The sequence below is a fragment of the Hemitrygon akajei genome, chromosome 13 (assembly GCF_048418815.1).
Source record: "Hemitrygon akajei chromosome 13, sHemAka1.3, whole genome shotgun sequence".
In the NCBI taxonomy this organism is placed as follows: Eukaryota; Metazoa; Chordata; class Chondrichthyes; order Myliobatiformes; family Dasyatidae; genus Hemitrygon; species Hemitrygon akajei.
In genome coordinates, this window is record NC_133136.1 from 78,330,050 (window position 1) to 78,343,135 (window position 13,086).

At 38.7% G+C, this 13,086-nt stretch overlaps 1 protein-coding gene across 7 annotated transcripts in view; it reads right to left on the reverse strand.

Annotated features, from left to right (window-relative positions):
* Positions 1 to 13,086, reverse strand: part of slit2 (slit homolog 2 (Drosophila)) — a 421,836-nt gene that overhangs the window by 98,247 nt on the left and 310,503 nt on the right. For 3 of the 7 annotated variants that reach the window (XM_073064923.1, XM_073064921.1, XM_073064927.1), the window contains exons 14-16: positions 7,344 to 7,507; positions 7,037 to 7,060; positions 957 to 974 (exon numbers count right to left, since the gene is read on the reverse strand). In XM_073064923.1, the coding sequence (XP_072921024.1) occupies positions 957 to 974; positions 7,037 to 7,060; positions 7,344 to 7,507 (206 nt within the window). The remainder of the gene's footprint in view (positions 1 to 956; positions 975 to 7,036; positions 7,061 to 7,343; positions 7,508 to 13,086) is intronic. The other 4 variants (XM_073064926.1, XM_073064922.1, XM_073064928.1 and 1 more) reach the window with 2 other exon arrangements.

Below are 13,086 nucleotides of genomic sequence, written 5' to 3' on the forward strand. Positions count from 1 at the left end.
TTACCACTCCCACCTAAGCTATTTGTTGGAAATAGTGAGTGGAATTCATAAAGACTGAACACTTCCTGCACTTGGAGTAATATATCTACTGCAGTCATTATGTTTGTCCCTTCACCTACTTTTTTCCTATATCAAATTGCAACTGCTCTTTTTTTATTCATTTTAATGAAAAAGATCAATCAACAATGATCACAATTCAACTGTCATAAAATTGATCTTCAGCTCCATAAATCCTTTGCCTACAGAACTACTATCCCTCACCTGTTGATCTTTGACAAAAGAATACAACCCCACCCCTCTCTCTCTCTATTGTTTGAAGTTTGGCATGCTGTAGAAGGCTTACGTGACGCTCCATGGTGCTTGACAGAACCATGTTTTATTCGTACCTTTCAACCACATGGTTAGATCAAGCACAACGGAAAATCCCGCTGAATTTCAGAACCGCATCAACTAGGCCGGGTAAAAGTGAGGGAAGGCAGTGAGGAAACAAGGCAGAGCATTCTACTGTAAGGTACAGGATGAGGCAGCAGGAAGCTGGGGTACAAAAGCATTAGTAATCACAAAGGAACATACTATTAATAACATTCAGTTAACATACAGCCAAACAACTACTGTGAATTATACACTGAACACAAGCAATATACATGCCTACTTGAAAGGATAGCTCTTTCCAATTGGATATTGCTAGAATTCAGTACTAATGTCACTTGCAAAATAAGTACTACCAAAAACCTGAAACATCAGGGAACATGAAGGTATGGAGAAATGGGGGCAGGGCAGTTTTGACTGAAAGCCAGTTGATTTTCTTTTCGTCAATAGGGTGCTTGTGAAGCAACAAGGTAGGAACATAAAGGGAAATAAAATAGCTTAGGAGAGAGTGTCGGTTCAGATCACAACAGTAGGTGGTGAAGGTGGACTGTGGTAAAGTATCAGTAGCACAATATATTTGTACTTACAGCCAAAATGGTGAATTCCTGTAAAAAGTAAAAAAGCATAGAAGGAAAAGAGAGACAGAGTGTTTGCATTTATATTCAGGAAAGCAAAGAAAGCAGCCAATCCATTTGTGATACAACTCTGCAAGGTATCAGTAGTTAATGAGGTTGAACTGAGGGATAAACTAGACCAGTAGATTGTACCCAGGTACAGCACAATATGAAAGGGGATGAATCAGTCTAGAAGTTTAACAACTCACATGGAAGAATTGCACACCAACAGGGTAGGCTGGCATAGCATTATAATAAGTCCACTTTTAATTAGACAGCTAATAATGGCATAGCCAGTGACATCACTTCAAATAATATTGTTTACATTACATATTAGGAAATATGTTGTGGAGATGGGTGTTAAATCATGGATTGCATCAGAAAGGTTTTAATTTTCCTAAGGCTACAAAGAATATCTATAGTTGACTTCTTTTTTCATATTAGTAATTCAGTTTATGGAGCTATTCCTCAACAAAATATTACTGAAGAAAAAGTTAGTTTAATTTTCAAAATCTGTTTCTAATGATAAAGACATATAGATGACATTCAACCTGTTACACTAGCATGTTATTGCAACTATTCATTCACCAAAACACACCATCAACCAACAAAAACGTTTAAAGGTAAAAATAGCTGAAACGTGCAACAAAATGAATTGTCTGGAATCAATCTAACCTTTAGTGGTTAAGCAGCAACTACACAATATTTAAAATGCACAGCTACACAGTTGCCAATGATGGGGAAAAATGGAAGAACAACTCTACCACACAGCACTTGTAGATGAAGAAGGAATTAGAGACAGAATTTTGCAAGAAGTGGTTGGTGGGCAGTCTGTCACAGTCTGAAACAAAGCTCCAGGTTCTGTTTATCATTGGGAGCATCGAGCCATGGAATTCCCCCAGCCCGCTGACGATCTGCTCATGATACCCACACTTACATCATAACATTTATAAGTTCTTATGTTGTAGCAGTATTTTATTGGTCTGCTTGAGCTTGTCTATAATAAATGTTCAGTCCATTGTGGCTCAGTAGCAGCACTCGTGAATCAAAAGGTGTGGATTCATGTCACATTCAACAAAGCTGACACTCTGTCACAGTCCTGGGGTCTGCTAGAAGTTTTGTCATACAGAAAATGTTAAAAACAGCAGCAGCTATACAGAGAGAAACAGAGTTACCACTTCAAGCCAGAACTATAAAGAATAAACTCTGTCTTTCCACAAATACTACCTGACCTGCTAATGTTTCCAGCATTTCCTGCTTCTAATGTAGATTTCCACCATCTCCTGATTTTTTGCCCCCATTTGCATTTACTAATGGAGTTTCTACCTCTTGGTTGAGATTTTAGAATGTGTTACAGTACAAAGTCACAAAATCTCAGAGAAATAATCTCTCTGTCTAGATCAATATTTGTCTCAACCCTGCTAAAAGAGATTTTATGGTCATTACTAATGGATATTATTATGTGCAAGTTATTACATTTTAAGCCTTTTGTTAGCTTAGACCTGGAGTTCTGGGCTGCAAATTTCAGAAAACTTGAAAAGCCTTAGAAAGGAAGAAGTAGATATTTATGAGAATAAGCCATAAACTTCAAGGTTAGATCATGAGAGAGATTGCTTAAACTAGCTTGAGTTCCCATGAATTTAAAGTTTATGGATGATTTCACTTAAGTTTTCAAAATATTGGGTCAATCATGAAAAGCTATTTCTACTGACTGGGGAGTCTAGGACTACAGGCAAAGTCTAAAATTAAGAATCATGCCTTAATAAATTTAATAAGCACTTTTATATGCAGAGGGTAGATGAAATACATAAGTTTGATTTTTTTTCTCTTTAGAACAATTGATGGCCATTTGCTAATTTTCAATGTGATATTGCTTTTTTTTTACAAAGATCTTATGGGATATTGGAAGAGCTGGATATTTTGAGCAAGGTCACTGAACATTTCACTGATAGTGGAATGGAATAGAGGGCTTGGACAGTCTATTTATGTTCCACTTTCTTATGAGCAAGATATTTTTAAATTAGTTAATTGGGTGTAACGTGTTTTGGGGTATCCAGAATCAATGAAAAGTCACCATGTAAAAATAAGAATCGCCTTCTCTTGATTGCAATAACTACAGAATATATTTTCAATTGTCACTAAGTTTCAGAAAAAAACTGAAGAGAGTTGTAAACTCAGCCAGCTCCACCATGGGCACTGGCCTCTCAGGCATCAAAGACATCTTCAAAAGGCAATGCTTCAAAAAGCTAGGACCCCCACATCCAAGAAATGCCCACTTCTCATTACTAATATCAGTGAAGAGGTACAGGAACCTGAAGACACAGGCTCAATGTTTTAGGAACAACTTCTTCCGCTCCATCATCAAATTTCTGAATGGTCAATCAAACCTTTGAGCACCACCTCACTATTGTTGTTCCTTATGCAGTACTAATTTCTTTTTAAAATATATTTCTTACTGTAATTTATCATTCATTTTATATATTGCAATGTACTACTGCCAGAAAACAACAAATTTCATGACATATGTCAATGATAATAAACCTTTTGCTGATCAGATGTTTCTCATTCAGGCAGCCTTCTGTCAAACTCATAGAGGATCATGAAGAGTTAAGCAAATTGTAGCACATTTTTTTCCAGAGAACTGTGGAAGGACCCTCCATAAATTAAATTAAATTCCACAGTCATTAATAAATTGATGAAGGAGTGAAAACAGTAGCTTTAAAAATTAAGAAAGGAAAAGAGCTAAATAAATTTGGTCAAAAGCAAATAAACAATAAAATTCTATGGTGTGACCTGCCAACAAAAAAATCAAGGCAAATTCAATCTCCTCAATTCTTGCCTCTCCAGTTAATTCTCAAACACCAACAAAGTGATGGAAGTATTCAGCAGTTCTATCAACAGACATTTGCATGCCAATATACTGCTCACTGATGGTTCCTACAAGAACCACCCATTTCTAGTCTTTATTAGAGTTTAGGACAAATTTAGGTTTCCTTTTTATAAAGATATTTCACAGAGAATGGTGTTGCTGTTAAAGCCTATTACATATTCTTCTGGCCCTTGGGAATTTGTCAATGAAATGTTGCCATTGATGTACTGAAGATATTTATGTATTGGGAATTCTATAATTTTGACCTTCTGATGATGAGGGATCAGTAACTTCTCTATCAGCTGGGATCATGCGTGTGATTTAGAAGGTAACTTGTAGGAGAAGGTATCCCTATGTGGTTGTTGCCTTAGTTTCCTCTAGATGACATAGGTAGTGAGTTTGAGGGGTTCTGTAAAAGAACCCTGGTCAAGATGCATTTGTAAATGATACATCACCAGCCATGGTGAGTCAGTAATAGAGGGGATAATATCTGGTGTTTCTGGAAAGCAAATCAAGTGGGTTATTTTGACAGAATGATGCAAGCTCCTTGATGAATTTGTCATTTATCTAGAGAATAAATGTTGCATATATCCAGAGAACTGAATATAATTTTGGCCTTTCTTCATGCTGGAACAAGGTGTCTCATTATGATAAAAGTTGTGAATAGAATCACATTGCAATTATAAGCAAATATACCCAACAGGAACACATAACGGAATGAAAGTCACATTGTATCAACTTCAGGAAATTGGCCTGAGACACTTCCCTGAGGAACACTTGTTGTGATATGTCCTGATAATTGGATTCCAATAATGACAACCATGCTTTCTAATAGTCTTTCCCCTAATAAAATCCTATTCATTTTCTTGTAACACAGAGGTCGGCCATTTAGCCTAAAAAGCTTTTGCTGTCCCGCAGAGGAATCCTATCAGTCCCATTCTACATTTATTCCTTTAACCTACTCTCCCACATGCCAATTAACAACCTCTCCCATGGAGACTCATACTGCTATCAACACTGGGAGCAAATTACAGCAATCCCAGTAAAGGTGGGATGGAATTTCTGGCTGGGACATATCAGAATTTTAAATCTGTGCTGAAAGGTAACATAAGCCGGCAAGAACAGGAGTAATGGATGAACCTGACTTACCCTTCGAGAGTTTGCAGAAAGCTGGACTTTGAATAACTTGAAATTTATAGAGAGCAGAAGGGTAACAGGACAACCAAGAGAGTTTAAGAATCAGTCAGTTCAGGGATGACAAAGGCATGGATGACGGTGGCTACATCTATTGATTGGAGGGGGTTAATACCACAGAGGTGGGATTAGTATTACAACACAGCATGAGTCACTGAAAAGCTTAGTTCAAAATCCAACAGGCAACATTGAATGAGCTGCGATTTTCTTCAGTTAAACACACAGAAGTCCAAAGCCTTCGGCTAAGTTGAAACTTGCTGTCTCGTGGTCTTCACTTATAATGTCTGCCGAATCTACCATCATACAATCATCTGCTTTTGTCTGGATAATTAAGTGCTGAGCCAATCCTTCAAAACTTTTGATTCTTCAAATCCAAGCAACTTCCTTCCTTTGATTGTAATTAATGTCTCCAAAGTAATAAGCCTCATGCTTAAGTCATCATCTTGGCCTTGTCTATCAATGGAACAACCTCTAACCAAATATGCCTTTTCAAAATTCTATGTACCTCAAATCTGGTTTCCTGTGAAACCACCATTATGACATCCTCCAACCCTCACTCATCTCAATTTCATTATTCAATGTGCTAACAATAGATTCAACTTCAATGGATGAGCTGGTTAGAAAGGATTAGAGGATGTAATCAAGAAGAGCAGGGAGTTTACTCTAAAAACCTTTTGGAACACCAGCTATATGACAAATTAAGTACTGAGGATTGTTCTAGTCATCACATTACAGAAAAAGAGTGCATGGACTGACAATGAGCAGGAGATACAGTATGTCAGGAAGAATAATGAGTGAAGGATGGACATGCTGGGACTGCTTTTTTTTGGAAGATTAGATTGTAAGAAAGGAAGCTGAGGGGGAAATCAATTGACTTGTACAAAGTATGAGAGTCTCTAAAAAATGAAAACTAGAAGGACCTGTTTACCTTTAGCAAAGAAACCAAGCAGTGAACAATTCTTAAAAATAATTGGTAAGTGGAATAGAGGGGAAATAAGCAAAGAAATCAAAAAGAGATTAGAATTCACTGCCTGAAAGGGTGGCAAAGATCGAAACCCTTATTTTTTTTTAAATAACTTGTGTTTGTACTTAAAGCCTGGAGCAACAGGGATTAGGTTGTATATCTCTCTTTTTTTCAGCCTGTTGAAACTGATGTCCTCTTTCTGTATGGCATATTTCCTATGGTTTTTTGATTTTTCTGGAACTCTATGGAAAGCTTCTTCTGTTCCCTTAAACCCCTCCTTAAACTCTACTTTTCTTTTCGCTACTGATAATTTTTCCTTTGAAATTGCTTCTGTAAAATGTCTCAGGCTACATATCCACACCATTAATACAAATTCAAGGTCTATGATTGATTAAACTAGTTTACTTCCCTAACACTTTAAAGCCACTTGGAATGGATATCTCACTCGTTTCTTGTGGCTTGCTGACTAGCCTTGTGGAAGTCCAAGGGATTTTCCTGTTTTCAGGACTACTGCTTAATCCTAATTTTTCCAAACCTCAGAGGGCTAAGTAATTAGGCTACACAAGATACTTCTCCCAGGTTTAGTTGGATTTCATCCCTTCAAACACTCACATGAAGTAAACATTACTCCCTCAATGGTTCCAAAGATTAAGGGGTAGGCGACAGATGACCAGGATTTCTTACACAGTTTTAAGTGTAGTTGCTTTCTTTTGAAGCAAAAATATATGACAAGTCTGGGATGATTCAAATAGTAACAAAACCAATAGTCAATAACCATGAACTCTGAAGTCAGAAGCATGGCAACTGCATAGCTGAGACAGGGAGCACGGGCTTAAGGATCAGATATTTGGGTTAAAAGGTTGCATGCACAATGTCTGGTAGGAGTTCAATCACTTTGGGAAAACAAGGATAAAGACTACACTGCTGTCTATCGGGGAGGATGACCGGATTACTACAGCATGCAATACTCCACTAAATCCTATAGGAAATCCATAGCTTGTCAATCCTGCTGCCAGGCAAACCTACCTGGAATGAAATACTGTTCTTTAGCTACAAAACAAAAAAAAAGAGAGAAAAGACAGAAGAGATGTACCTGAATGTTAGCAGCTGAAGGAAAAAGAAGCAGTTTACTTCATATTACATCCACAGGTTCCAACTAGTCAACAATCAAGCAAACTGCACAAAGATGACCTGTTGCAGTTGGCATCAAATCAGGAGAACAAAAGTTTGAAACATTGCAATAGAGTTATACAGCAGCAAAACAAATTTACAAAAATTCATTGAAGCTAGAACTGTACATTATCACAGGGTGAAGTTCAAATAATCCTATTACCTGAGCAGCGGAACTTCTTGCTCTTGATCTGCCCGATCCTCTTGTTTGCCAGGCGGCGAGGACTAGTGCAGCGGGCACCACTTGTTTCAATGGGGTTGGCGTGGAGATAATCCGCAAGCCATTTCAGGTGGCAATCACAAATGAATGGGTTCTGAGCCAAGTGCCTTTCATAAAGAGCAAAAAATAACAGAGAAAAAAAATTACCGTGCTTTCCATAGGAACATAAAATAATGCAAATACCTTTTCAAATGGAGCAGTATGCCAGTCCTGACTAATGGTTCCAATCATTGGTTACAACTGTAATGCATTTTACTGGGACCTGATGCAACAAGAATTTACAATGTATGAGTTAGCATTCAACACACTGCCTGGTGGCCCTGTATCACCTTCAAAGCTGTTTATTATCAGAATAGATGAGACATGGCAGAATTGCATTCTTTCCAAATGAATTATTTAAAGCCAATTATTGTTGTGAAGGCCAACATTACTTTCATTTCTAGAGGTGTAAAATGTTCATCGTTCATTCAAGATTCAGGATTGCTTCATGTCGTTTCCTGGACACAGTGTAAAGGAGAACGTAATAGTTATTATTCCAGATCCAATATAGCACAAAAGGTAAAGAATACAATAATAATGATGAAAACACAATAAATATAAATACAGAAAAGAGCTTTTGTACATAAATTGATTGTATGTCCATAAGGTGACAGTAGGCTGTACATAAGGTGGCAGACAGGAAATAATAAAGTAGAGGAGGAGTTCATGGATAGGGGTGTTGATCAGCTTTACTGCTTGGGGAAAGTAACTGTTTTTGAGTGTTAGTCCTGGTGTGGATGCTACACAGCCTTTCTAATATTACAGGTGGCCCCCATTTTTTGAAAGTTTGCTTTACAGCAGCTTGCTGTTACGAAAGACCTACATTAATACCTGATTTTGCTAACCAAAGAGGATTTTCGCTTTTACGAAAAAAAGACGCCCACTTTATATATGTATTTATCCCGAGAAAGACTACGGGCAGTTGTGTGTGCATGTGTGTATGTGCGTAGGCGTGTACGTGCACATGCGTGTACGTGCCGATTTTTTTCCTCCAAATCGATTTTGGCTCGCTGTCTTCCCAATTTTGATAAGTGAAACCACACAGTACATACAATATTTCTACTTTATATAGGCTGTATATTTATCATATCATTCCTGCTTTTACTATATGTTCGTGTTATTTTAGGTTTTATGTGTTATTTGGTATGATTTGGTAGGTTAATTTTTGGGTCTGGGAACGCTCAAAATTTTTCCCATATAAATTAATCGTAATTGCTTCTTCGCTTTATGCCATTTCGTCTTACAAACAATTTCATAGGAAAGCTCTCCCTTCGGATAGCGGGGGAAACCTGTATTCCATCTACACGGACCAACCATTGCTCTGAGCAGGTGACTTTTACATGACCTGAGAACTGCACGGCACTTTAAATGCATTTTTTTTGTAATATGCATACTATGAATATATAGAATGGAAAATGAAAGATTGAAAAATCAACTCAGACCCTGTTTAACGCTACCCCGCACAGTGTTGATTCTTTGCAACACGGTTATTGAATTCTTTATTGAAATTTTATTCATTCTAAACAACACTTAAAGCTTCTCAAGAGTGGCCACCATTACAGTAAACATTCAATCAACCAATAAGAGCGCCTTACATATGCTCTGAGCTACTCACAGCAGCCAGTCACGTACTAGTTCACACTCTGCCTCCCCTGGGTGTGTAAAAGTTCTTGCTCCCTCGCCAATTTATTCCATTTTTCCCCCCCATAATGTCTGGAAAACAGCCTGCAACTTCCAGTGATGATTGTACATCCAAGGTGTCTACGAAATCTTCAGAAATCTCATCATAAAACTCCTCAGCACTAGCATCACTTCCATCATATAAAGCATGGACCAGGTGTTCTCAACATGATTTCCTGCTACTGAGAACTGCTTCGTGAGAGGAAACTTAAGAAAAGGCAGGCAAATCTCGACGCCTACTTGAAGAAGAAGACGAAGTTAGAGGAGGGCCCACAGCTTGGTCCCTCCTCTAAGATGTAACCACCACCCACCCACTTCCCTCCGATGCTGCTGTGATGTGTGGCTGCTCCAATGATGCACAGGCTAGGCCTATTTTTGTGTTTATTACTCCATGAATTACTGTGTATACATAAAATATCATATATCTCAGGTTTGATTTTTTTTCATCAGGCACACATGTCCATTTACATAGTGTTATAATAACACCATTGATTTACATAGTGCTGTACCTCTGAGAAATGCATTCTCAGCGTAGAGCAGGGTCTGAATGTCCTTTTGATTTTATTTATCATTTGAAGGGTACAAAGAAACACAGTACAACAAAGAATATCTTTCATGTTCTGTAAACATTTTCTCATCTTTATTCCAGTTACATGGCAACAAAGTCTATGTGGGAGCATTTCTCTGCACCCGCACAACTTAGAGGTAACAGTGCTGGTGGAAGTGGGACAAGGTCTATGAGCAGGGTGGGTGGAATCCTTCATGATGTTACTGGCCCTTTTCTGTACATGCCTTTCTGATGGTAGGTGGGCTGGTGCCTGTGATGCAGTGGGCAGTTTTGACTACCTGTTGAAGGGCTTTCTTGACTACCTGTTGAAGAACTGCAAAGAATTCTGTGAAAATCTTTACCTCAAGCAACACTCCAACACTATGAAGGAAATAGTTGCTTCGAGAAGGTAGAAATTATGATACTGAATAAAACTTGAGTTGTTGTTATTGGGGCTCTGTGAATGCAAGTTTAAGGCAGGCCTTGCTGGAAATCCTAAATAATATGTAGCGTCCTTGGTACCAGGATATAGAGATCTAACAGTTTTGATGGGAAGGTTTCTGGAAAGGCATGGAAATAAGTCAGAAAATGTATAGTATATAGAAGCTAATGATCTAGGAAGCTACATGATATGATGTACAATGCATTAAATAGTAGATCAATCATCTCAGGGTTAATACTTCCCCAAGTTAGATTAGGAAATTAGTGTAAGAGGAAGGTTTAACATTTTAAGTGTTTTCAATAGATTCCAGGGAAAGACAAATTGATCAAATGAAACACAATTAACCAAAATTTGCAAAGGGAAGGACACTACCATGGCTGACAAGTAAAGTCAGAGCCAAAGTAAAAGCAAAAGAGAGGGCATACAAGGAAGCCAGAGCTAGTGGGAAGATAGAGGATTGGGAAGCTTTTAAAAACTTGTAGAAGGAAACTAAGAAGGTCATTCAGAAGGAAAAGATAAATTATGAGAAGAAGCTGGTGACTAATATCAAAGAAGATATTAAAAGCTTTTTTAAGTATATAAAGAGTAAAAGAGAGTCGAGAGTAGATATAGGACAAATACAAAATGACACTGTAGATATTGTAATGAGAGATGCAGAGATGGCAGAGGTACTAAATGCGTATTTTGCATCAGTCTTCACAGTGGAAGACGTCTACAGTATACTGGACATACAAGAGTGTTGGGGAAGTGAAGTTTGTGCAGAGAAAATTACGACTGAGAAGGTGTTCAGGAAGCTTAATGGTCTCAGGGCGGATAAATCTCCTAGACCTAATGGAATGCACCCTTGGGTTCTGAAGGAAGTAGCTGGAGAGATTGCGGAGGCATTAACGATGATCTATCAAGAATTGATAGATTCTGGCATTGTACCGGATGACTGGAAAATTGCAAATGTTACTCTGCTATTTAAGAAGGGTGGGAGGCAGCAGAAAGGAAACTATAGACCTGTTATCCTGACATCAGTGGTTGGGAAGTTGTTGGAATAGATTGCTAGGGATGATATTATGGAGTACCTAGAGGCACATGACAAGATAGGCCAAAGCCAGCATGGTTTCCTAAAAAAAATCCTGCCTGACAAACTACTGCAATTCTTTGAGGAAATTACAAGCAGGGTAGACAAAGGGGTTGCAGTAGACGTGATGCACTTGGATTTTCAGAAGGCCATTAACAAGGTGCCGTACATGGGAAGATAAGAGCCCATGGAATTACAGAGAAGTTACTGGCATGGGTGGAGCATTGGCTGGTCTGCAGAAATGGGATCCTATGCTGGCTGGCTGCCAGTTACCAGTGGAGTTCCACAGGGGTCGGTGTTGGGACTGCTGCTTTTTACGATATATGTCAATGATTTGGACTACGGTATTAATGGATTTGTGGCTAACTTTGCCGATGATACAAAGATAGGTGGAGGAGCGGGTAGTGTTGAGGAAACAGAGAGCCTGTAGAGAGACTTGGATAGTTTAGGGGAATGGGCAAAGAAGTGGCAAATGAAATACAATGTTGGAAAGTGTATGGTCATGCACTTTGGTGGAAGAAATAAACAGGCAGACTATTACTTAGATAGGAAGAGAATTCAAAATACAGAGATGCATAAGGACTTGGGAGTCCTTCTGCAAGATACACTAAAGGTTAACCTCCAGGTTGAGTCGGTGGTGAAGAAGGCGAATGCAATGTTGGCATTCATTTCTAGAGGAAAAGAATATAAGAGTAGGGATGTGATGTTGAGGCTCTATAAGGCACTCCTGAGACCACACTTGGAGTACTGTGTGCAGTTTTGGGCTCCTTATTTTAGAAAAGATATACTGACATTGGAGAAGGTTCAGAGAAGATTCACGAGAATGATTCCAGGAATGAAAGGGTTACCGTATGAGGAACGTCTGGCAGCTTTTGGGCTGTATTTCCTGGAGTTCAGGAGAATGAGGGAGTATCTCATCAAAACATTCCGAATGTTAAAAGGCCTGAACAGATTAGATATGGCAAAGTTATTTCCCATGGTATTGAAGGACGTTCTTTTAGGACTGAGATGCGGAGAAATTACTTTGTTCAGAGGGGTGGTAAACCTGTGGAATTTTTTGCCACGAGCAGCTGTGGAGGCCAAATCATTGGGTGCATTTAAGGCAGAGATAAGTTCTTGATTAGCCAGGGCATCAAAGGGTATGGGGAGAAGGCAGGGGAGTGGGGATAACTGGAAGATTTGGATCAGCCCATGATTGAATGGCGGAGCAGACTCGATGGGCTGAATATATCCTATATCTTATGGTCTTACAGCCTAAATTGAACATTAATCAACGTCTGACGCTGAATAGTTGGGAGTGGATTTAACCTAGAACAATGCAAATCTTCAACAAAGAGAGCTTGGCAAGGGGGAGAATATAAGAAAACCGAAATCAAAAAGCAAACAAAAATGCGGATGCTGCTGATTTGAAATAAAATAGGAATGCAGAGAAGGCAGCATCCGTGCAGCGAGAAAGGGAACTGACATTTCAGGCTGATGATATTTCATCAGAACCAGGAAAAATTAGACAGCAAACGTGTTAAAAGTTGCGGAGAAGGGATACAGGTGGAGAGAACAAAGAGAATGTAAGAGGGTGAAGGCAAGAGAGACTGAATGAAGTGAGTATTGATAAAGAGAGGATGAAGCAAATCTGTTACTCAACGATCATCTGCCACCAAAAGATATTAATAAAAGGAGATGAATGAAAACTGGGAGTGAAAATTAAGGAGAAAACAACTGGAAGCTCTGATATAGAGACTGAAGAAGCAAAGCACTGCAGACACCAGAAATGAAAAAAAAGAGAATCAAGGAAATACCTTTCTGTCTCTGGCCCCTTACTCTAGTTCAAGTTAGACTGGTGTAAACCTTTGCAACAGAACCTCACCTTCCGACCTGATACATTCCAATCCCTAAGATTTATCACTGAAAC